This window comes from Penaeus vannamei, chromosome 41, assembly GCF_042767895.1.
Source record: "Penaeus vannamei isolate JL-2024 chromosome 41, ASM4276789v1, whole genome shotgun sequence".
Taxonomy (NCBI): Eukaryota; Metazoa; Arthropoda; class Malacostraca; order Decapoda; family Penaeidae; genus Penaeus; species Penaeus vannamei.
In genome coordinates, this window is record NC_091589.1 from 12,453,049 (window position 1) to 12,463,048 (window position 10,000).

Here is a 10,000-nt window from a genome sequence, read left to right on the forward strand (position 1 = left end):
AATTCGTTATCCGGTCCTGCTTACTTTAGTTTTTTAGCTAGGTCAATCATTTTTTTACACAAAGTGCATGGGTATGTGATGCTTGTGTACAAGAAATTTGATTAAAAAAGCTGCGTAAATTTTTGTGCAAAATTAAACAAAAAAAAACGAGCGAGATGATAGGATTAAAAAATTATGTGATAGTTTCCTTATAGTGAATAGTACTGCAGTTTCCTTCTGACAAGAGTTAGACAACAAATAGGAGTACCAAATGTAGCATTTATGTAAATCTATCTGAAACGACAATGTTTCAGTTACCTTGCATAAAAGCGCCTTTTTTTTCGTCCGAAAACCACCATTATTTTTTTCAGTAAAAAATGTATTTGGTGGAAATAATGCATGACTTTGCTACAGTTAGTAGATACGAAGTGGACGATCATTTTGCAACAAGAATTATTAAAATCGCATAATTACATACAAAGTTAACTTTAATACCATGTGGAAAATATGATACCAATGATTACGAAATGTGAATACCTACTTAGACAATTGCTTGGCCTTTCATATGAGTCCTGTGGTAAAGGGTCAGGCCTTGTTCAGGTAATTTTAGGTCATCTTTATGTCAAGGTTAGGTTAGGGTAGGTGGGAGTGTTCTCTGAAAAGTATACTTTCAGATGTCAAGGCTCCTAATCCCTCTGTCATTTACATATCATAGTACATAATGAATCGTATATATAAATGTAAATAGGTATATAAATGACATATTGTTAGGTTTTCAACAGGTTGAAAACAAAACGTGTACTCCCGAAAACTTTATCAATCGCACTGTTCTCCTGTCCTGCCTGTCTGCTGAACGCAGCCTAAACTATTGTACAGCAGTATCATACCAAAGAAATCAACAAAAACAGCCGAAAAAAACGTGAAAATACAAGAAAAACAAAGCATGAAGCAAAAAGGGCTGTGGCAGCACGAGGGCATTTAAATACCCCAGACCTTTAAACCGCGGAAAGGAGCGCGTTACACATCTGGCAACCGGCGCCTTGGGTGCGTCACATGGTCATGTATCCACACACAAAGTTTGAAAAAATTAAAATTTGTGAACCCTACTGACGACTCTTCCCCATAAGCTGACAAGAAATGGAGATTGTATGATTTAATCTTTATTGCACATACACATGCATGCATATGCAAGGACACACACACACATAAATGACTTACTAAATTAGGTAGCAATATTTATGATTTATGTAAGTATATATAGATAGATAGATAGATAGATAGATATAGTTGTATATGTATATGCATATGTACATCTTTTTATATGAACTAGTGAAAACACATCAGTCACCAAACTGTCTTTCCATATGTATTGTTAGTTCTAGAAAACTTATAAAACCAATCCTTTTTTTCCTTCAAGGATGAAAGACCATTTGGCATCTCAGTCTTTGAGAATTCTCTCTTTGTAACAAGCTGGAAGGACAATAGCATCAAAGTGGTCAATAGGTTCAACAACCACAACGTTACTACTTTCCACACTGACATACCTGAGCCAATGCACGTTCACGTCTTTCATCGCCAACGACAGCCAGAAGGTAAGGTGTAGCCAACCTAAAGATAGTATATAGGATGAATTTTTAGCACAACGCTGCTAGGTACATGTATTGTCCACTATAGTTTTTTTTCTGCGAATTATGTATACAGAGAGATGTCTTCACAAGTACTCAGTTGCCAAGGAGCCATTTAGTAGACCCACTCAACATAGCTTGATTATTCATTACCTTGAGTTTTTGGGATTGTTTTTTTCTAATGATACTAATATTGTTGTTTTTATTACTATTATTTATATTGTGATGATTATAATGTTAATTGAAATACTGATTGCATTGATAAAAAAACTCTTTCTAAAAAACAAGGAAAAGGGTAAACAGATGAGATAGGTAGGAAAAGTAATTGACTCCTTGGTGATTAAGCACTTGCAGAGGCAGCTATGTGGTAAGACATTTGATTAAGAGAAAAGAATGCAGCAGACTTGGTAAGCATTTTTGCTTTCACAACATCTATGGGATAAGATACTTGTAATGAAAGGTCTTAAATACATTCATCTATGTATAACACTGTATATTCAGATAAATAGATAAATACACAGTTAAATATAGGTATAGATATAAGGGTGGAGGTCAATTTTTGTTTTAATGTTTATTATAAATTGTCATAATGTATCTCTTATGTACTTCTTTATCATTATTTTGGTGTTTGCATATATGTGAATACTGATGATATTCTTCTGTAGTGCATCATCCCTGTGGTATCTCCAATGGTGGCTGCCAGCACATATGTATCCCTTTGTGGAGGAAAGGTCAGGCTGTAGCTTCTTGCCACTGTCAGCCAGGACACATTCTTGGCCCTGGGGGCTCCTGTGTAGGTAATGTATTTTTGGTGTATTTATATATTGATTTTACAAGCTGTATTTTATAGGCTTGTGGTAGTTTTGGTTGTAGATGTAAGGACCTTTATTGAATAGATGTGAGGTTGGAGAAATATGTTGTAAGGAGAGCACTACAGGTAATAAAAGTTGCCTTATTAACAACAATGAAAAAAATACATTAATTATTATGGATAGATTTCAACTTTGGAACCACATTTTGGTTAAAGTTGCTTGGATAGAAAATGCTTTGAGTTTGACCTTGATTGAGATGATATTTTTGGCAATTTTGGACATAATCAGTTAAGCACTGTCATTATGTAGTTTATTAAGGTTACATCCTCCTTTGCTGACATGGTTGAGAGTTGTATCCAAACTAGTTTTTATGACAACTTAGCCCAACCACCTTGATTTTAGGTGTATTTTTCTTGGTTTGGGGCCAGTGACATAAGACTCGCAACACTCAAATCCATGATATGAAATACTAGCCACAAAATGCTTTTCAGTCAGCCTTTAGATTGAAATCTCTTATACATGCATTTTGCTTACACAACATTATGATATTCCCTGAACATATGAGGAAGCAAACTTACAAGTATGTTCATAAATGATCTAATTGTATTCTTAGATGATAAAGAAAAGTTCATTACATACAGTGTGGTCATCTGGGGTATGATATAGTATTTCTTTTTTCTGTTAGGACAGATAATTAATTTTAACAAAACAGATTTTCTATGATTCTAAAGAATTGTATGATGGACCAAGTACCAATGGTCATCCAAAAACTTGTAGAACAATGTATCTAATTTTTTTTAGGGTTTTCACTGTTCCTACCATCAGTATAATAATTTTATAATTTTGGTCATCGTCATCATTATTGTTATCATCATTGTCATTGTCATTGTCATTGTCATTGTCATTATCATTATCATTGTCATCATCATTGTCACTGTCATCATTTTTATTTTCATCATCATTATTTTCAGCATCAACGTTATCATTGGCACAGTAATATCATTATAAGTATTCTTTTTCAGGTCTATTTTTTTAAGGTATAGTAGATGACTATGATTTACTGATAATGTGATGATAATGGTAATGATAATTATAATAATCTTAGTAACTGACAGCCAGTGTCCTCATGATTTTCATCATAACCATTATTAACAGTATTATGAAAACTATTATGGCAACTGAACAATGTCATTAAAACGGGCAATTTTCCTAATTTTAAAAAAATCTTGAAGAGTTTGTGTCACAAATGAAAATTAATGTTTTCAGTTTCTGTTGATCTGTTTGAATCATGAGTACTGATATTTTTTGTTAGTTTCATCATTAGTGACATTGAATGTAAATGAAGTGTAAAATAAATTTCATTTTAAGTGTTTGTGGTCTTTAAAGAAGTACCATCTGTAAACATATTTAAATGAAGATAGTCTAATTTATAAAGATGTTTTCCATTGCTTGAATGTGGAAAGAAATAACCTTCCAAAAATTATAATTATTCATCTTTGATATTATACAGTTTAAAAGTTAGAACTTTTTTGTTATTGCATTCACTTAATTATACAATCATTTCTATATACAAGATAGTAATGGCGTAAAACAGGAAGCAAATGACAAGCACGCTCGGTAAGAAAGGAACAGTGAATTGTGATATTTTGAGTCAGATTAGACTAGTCACCCCATTAAAAAAAAAAAGGTTTTATTGTTTGATAAACAGCCTAGATTGACTCAGAATATCATTATTTACTGTTCTTTTCTTACATTGGTTGTGTTTGATTTCATCTTTGCATGCAGATTACTGTGTTTATATTTTTCTAATACTAAGAAAAAAATATTCTCTCATTCTGGAAGAAGAAAACGAGAGTTAGTATCAATCTAGGTAATGTTATTATTATATTTCTCTTATCCTATTATTTATCACATTATTATGTTGATCTGTGTAGTATTTTAGCATTCATACCTTTTTGAAAGCCTCATAACCACACATAACGGGTCCCAAGTCCCGTTGCTGTTCTTAGACAGAAGTGGGAGGGGGAGGTTGAAGAAAATGGTGTGAATGTATCCATGTCATAATGTGATGATGAGCTTAGGTGGTTTTATGCACACACATGCTCACTTGCATGTGTGCACATGCATACATTCGCGTTCACAGGCGCACACACATACACACACACATACACACACACACACACACACATACACACACACATACACACACACATACACACACACACACACACACACATACACACACACATACACACACACATACACACACACATACACATGCATACACACACGCACACACACACACACACACACACACACACACACACACACACACACACACACACACACACACACACACACACACACACACACACACACACACACACACACACATATACACACACACACACACATACATACATACACACACATACACACACACACACACACACACACACACACACACACACACACACACACACACACACACACACACACACACACACACACACACACACACACATACACACACATTCACACACACACATGCACACACACACACACACATATGTTTATATACATATATATGTGTGTGTATCTATATGTCTTGATGATGTATTACAATAATATATATAAATACATACGTATACATACACAATTAAAGTACGAGCATTTATGTTATTTATCATGTGAAGAGCACAGACTGAGTATTTTGAGTAATTATTGTATCTAGTAATTGTTGTAATATTCTTTCGATGCTGAAGATTACTGTGATATCACTTACATTCATCTGCTTTTCAGCACGTCAGCATGAAGCCTTCCTGATCTATGCAAAAGGTCGGCCGGGAATGATCAAAGGCGTTGCGCTAGATGAAGTGGGGTCGTCTCAGGTCATGGTGCCCATCACTTCCCTGACAAGACCTACAACCCTGGACTACGACGTCCGGACACAGTTTATTTACTATGCTGATATCCAAAGGTACACTGAAGTCAGTCATCCTTTTGCTAAAGATATCTATGCTACAAATTGGTCAGATTTAGTTTTAGGCTGATAACTAAAGGTACACTGAAGCTAATCATCTTTTAGCTGAGGATAATCATGCTACAGGAGAAATAGATTTCGTTTTAAGCAGGTATTCAAAGGAACATTGCAGGGTGGAGTGATCAAGACATAGACGCTAATGCTTTGGAATTAAGGTTCACAGTGAAAATTATTGAAAAAGTTGGGACCGAATGATGAATGAGTATTTTCAGTAGAAATGCCAAAATCAGAGGAAGAGCGTGATGCAGGTTAACAATGAGTTGTTTGAAATTGTTCTCAAGACAGAAGTACTGATTAAGCTGATTAACTTATTGCCAGAAAAGTGATTGTTGGCCTGTATTGGAATCTATTTTATATTTCTTCATTCATTTTTTTCAATTTGGTGATTAGTTTTCAATATGTTTCCTTTCAGAGTTGCACAAATTAGATAAAAAATAAAGATGTTTGTATTTGTAAATATGTACATATATGTATAATATATGAATAAAGACCTATTTGTTTATAGATATATATTAGAATTTAGGAGAATGAATATGTTATTGCTTAGACATGTAAAGCAGCTAATGTAAGTATTGGTAGGTGGGTGAGCTGTTGCCAACAGTAAAATTCAGTTATTTACATAGCATCAAAGGAAAATTTTTATGAAGAATGTAAGTGATATTTAAGACCATTTTATATTTCTTGTCATAATGTTATTATGGAATATGCATGGGTAGGTTGCATTTTTTGAAGAATGTTTCCTTTTCCTTTTGATTCCTTTCCCTTTTTTAAATTTAGATTTTTCTGCTCTTCGTCCTACTTGGACTCTATCCTGTATGGCATACAGAAAACCAGGGGTCTATGATTAGGATTCTATTTCTGTTTTCATTGTTTCCAGTTGTTCCCTTTTACTGTACCATCACTTAATTTAACCCATTTACGACAGGTGTCCCACATATAAAAAGAAAAAACATTGCTGAGCGTCCCGCCAGTGTGACACTGGATCGGAGCTTGTGCTCCGATTCCAGCACGGGCCACGTGCCGATTTTGAAGCTAGTAGGCCCCTCTCCAGTAGAGTGCAGGGGGGTGGGGACCAAAGGGGCAGTGACCTCAGGCATCCAAATGGGGATGGGAGGGCCCCTCCCACCGGCATCACAGAGAAACTGTATTATACTTGTTTAAAAGAAAAAAATAGCTTTAATATTTATATCATCATTATTTGTTGTTGGCTTTGATGCTCATCTTTGTGGAACGGTAAGAGAAACATCTATGTGTGCAGTCAAGACCAAACAAAAAAGTTATGGAACAGAATTTGGGTGCTGGTAAATGTCTGCTTTGTAGTGTGGTTTTCCTTTTCTTTTTTGAGATTTGCTTGTGTGAATCTGTTTTTTTGAGGATTGCAGTAAGTATGAAGTTGTTCCTCATGAATATAAGTGAAGGTGCTTTGAAAATCAGAGATATTTGATGTAGTCTCATGGAGCTGCAAATTCTTATTTACAGAATATCTTTTAAGGTTATTTAATCATCATACCACAAAATCAGATTTGATTATTAAGTAACCATGATAAGAAAGATATTATATATCTGAGTTTAGAACTTTACAGTACAGTAATTGTAAATGTGATATTTGACATATACATCCATGTCAGGAAAGCACATGATAATTTCTGCATAATTTTTGGAGTTTGATTTGCATTGATTTTTATAGTCATTCCTTTATAAATTCACATAAAAAGTCATTTCTAGAGATCTATCTAGATATTCACTGTTACTGACTTACTAATAGGGAGAAAATTGTAGTGAATTATGATGGATTCAAAGATGTTAAAATCAGTTAATCCAATCATGACAAAAGCTATTAACAAATTGAGAGCAACTTTGTGCTCAATAATAAGAAAAAGGAATGGATTGCGGTACAGTTACTTTTCGTGCATATTGGATTTCAGCACCAGCCAAGTACATTGAATGAGTGATGTACTCGATGCGGTAAGGATGATTGCTGTGAATATATTTTGTTTTTACTCATTCTGTACATAACTTTTTGAATTAAATGAAAAAATTCCTGGATCAAGATCACCACCAAAATGTATCAGTGTCCAAGTTAGGCTAAGACACTCCTCTGGCAAAAATCTCTATGAAATCTGTTCATAACTCTATCAGTTACCCTTGTAACAAAGAAATAAACACACAAACAGACAGAGGTAAAAATATATATAAATATAAGATCATGAAATACAGTAATTATATGTATATACATATACATTGTATATATTTATATATATGTATATATATATATATATATATATATATATATATATATATATATATATATATATATATATATATATATATATATATATATATATATATATGTATGTATGTATACTGTTACACCACTCTGTATTTGCATATTTGTATTTCACGTGAATGGAGGTATGAAAGGTGGGTGTTTCGTCCCATAGACTTACTTCAGCGAGGACTTTGGCCTCAGGTACATGTGCACACGGCCCCTTCTCTCATGTCCAGACCTGTGAGTGTGATGTTCACTGGCACAGAGAACTATGATATTTCAGACCAGTATTTTATGTTGTAAAACTCCATTATAGTAACAGTAAAGGTAAATAATAGATGATTTTATCATATACAACTCTTTCTTGTTGCATTGTTGTCCTTAATGTAAAAAATAAAGTTTTAAAAAATCACTATACTTCTGTACACTACATTTTTATGCATAGCACATGCATTTTTAGTTCAAAAGAAAAGTAATATGGCCAATATTTAGCTGAGTAGTAGATCTATATAGTGATGCAATTAGTTTTTGCAATTTTTTAATGTGCTTCTTGTATATGGTGCTCTAAAAGTCATTTACGTAAAGTGTTCACAAAAAAAGTGAATGGTCGAAACTGAAAAATATGCTATTCAGAAATGTTCTATTCAGAAATGAAATCAGAATGTCTATTATTATTTGGGGGGATTTAGAGAAATTTTCTAAAATGGTCAATCCACCTTCAAAATAGGCCCAAATCAGTGGGACCCTACCTCCACATTATAATGCTTGAACACATTTATTATGTTTAGGAAATTCCCGCTAGACTTCAGAATGGACGTAGATGATAGAGGCTTACCTTGTAAAAAGATTTTTTGCCTGCCTATTATTGTTCATACCCAAAAAAAGATGAAAAAGAAAAAACAACAATGACTGCTGTTTCGAAAGTATACTTATTTTGGCTTTGAAAACTCTAGCAAATGCAAATTAAGTCCAAAATAAACCTATTATGGCTCATTTTGTAGATAGTTAAAATATCTGGAAAATGTGGGAGAGTTTTTAAAATTTTTCCCTGTGCTTCTTGTAAAAGTGACGTATAAAGAAAATAACACTTTTTTTTATTACTAAAAGGCTTCAAGGGAAAATATTCAAAATAGAAGAAAGTGTCACACACATTCTCGACATTTAGAAAGAACCTTTTAAAAAAATCAGTCAGAATGCCTTTACATTTTTTTCTTTGTATTTGCGCCGTTTGGTCCATTTTCATGCTATGTTTTTTTTTTTCTTTTTTTTCTTTTTTTTGACTATAGCTCAAAAAGTTTTTGAGCGATTAAAAAAAATTATATTTGAGATCTCATAAGGATCAGATAAAAGGGTGTGATTTTCATAAAAATCTGAAAAAAAAGCAGACAATCCTCTTAATAAACTGAAATTACAGTAGACATGGCAATTATTTCATGCTGTCTTCAATGACAGGGTTAAATATAGCATGGTGATTAGTACCACACTGGCAATCAGCTGTGAATGGATATTGTAAAAGACATGAAAGTGATGGAGGTATGGAACATTTTGTACTTTGTCTGTTGGTCTTAATAGAATCCCAGGCTGTTGAGTACCTCTTCTCAGTTATTGCTTAGACTGTATAGAACTATGTCTTATTGGTTTTCCTGTCTGTAATGCCAAACATGGCTATGTACCAGTAATTCTGAAAATTTTCACACAAGATAGGTAGGTATCAATTTGTTCTTTCATTTTATTATTTTCTTTATATAGTTTGAAGGTGGAAAAATTGTTTGAGAATTGGGCTGCATTTTCTATAGATATTCTAAAATTCAATTTGCATTAGTCAACAAAATATAGTTCAGCAAGTTTGTCTAGTTATTTTTAATGATGTAGAAATATTAATACAAGGCATAATTTAAATTGAGATTTTTTTAAAGTATATCCATTCAAGAATAAACTAGTATATGAATTTTTAAGATTTTGAGATAATATTTATTAGCAAGTAAAGTAATGTACAATGTTTTACTTTTTAAAAGAATATTGATAGCTGTTTAACCCATTGGATCCGGTTATGTCACGGAAATTGCAGTGCCAAAAATAAGGGCAGTGGGTTAATAAGTGGCCAATATCCCGGGCATGAGGTGTGTAGGCTGGGTATGTGCAAACACTTATGAGCGATGACAGGACTGTGCCTCCTGTTTACAAAGTTATTTTACATAAGCTTAGTTAGCTTTTTTGCCATTTTCCAGTGTCCATATTTGTCTTTTGATGTGCTTTTTCCAGATGGTAATAG

At 33.3% G+C, this 10,000-nt stretch overlaps 1 protein-coding gene across 1 annotated transcript in view; it reads left to right on the plus strand.

Annotated features, from left to right (window-relative positions):
* LRP1 (LDL receptor protein 1) overlaps positions 1-10,000 on the plus strand; it is a gene marked incomplete in the record, with an annotated part of 264,954 nt that overhangs the window by 196,948 nt on the left and 58,006 nt on the right. The window contains 3 exon segments of the mRNA XM_070118011.1: positions 1,397-1,571; positions 2,270-2,401; positions 5,219-5,396. Of these exon segments, the coding sequence (XP_069974112.1) occupies positions 1,397-1,571; positions 2,270-2,401; positions 5,219-5,396 (485 nt within the window).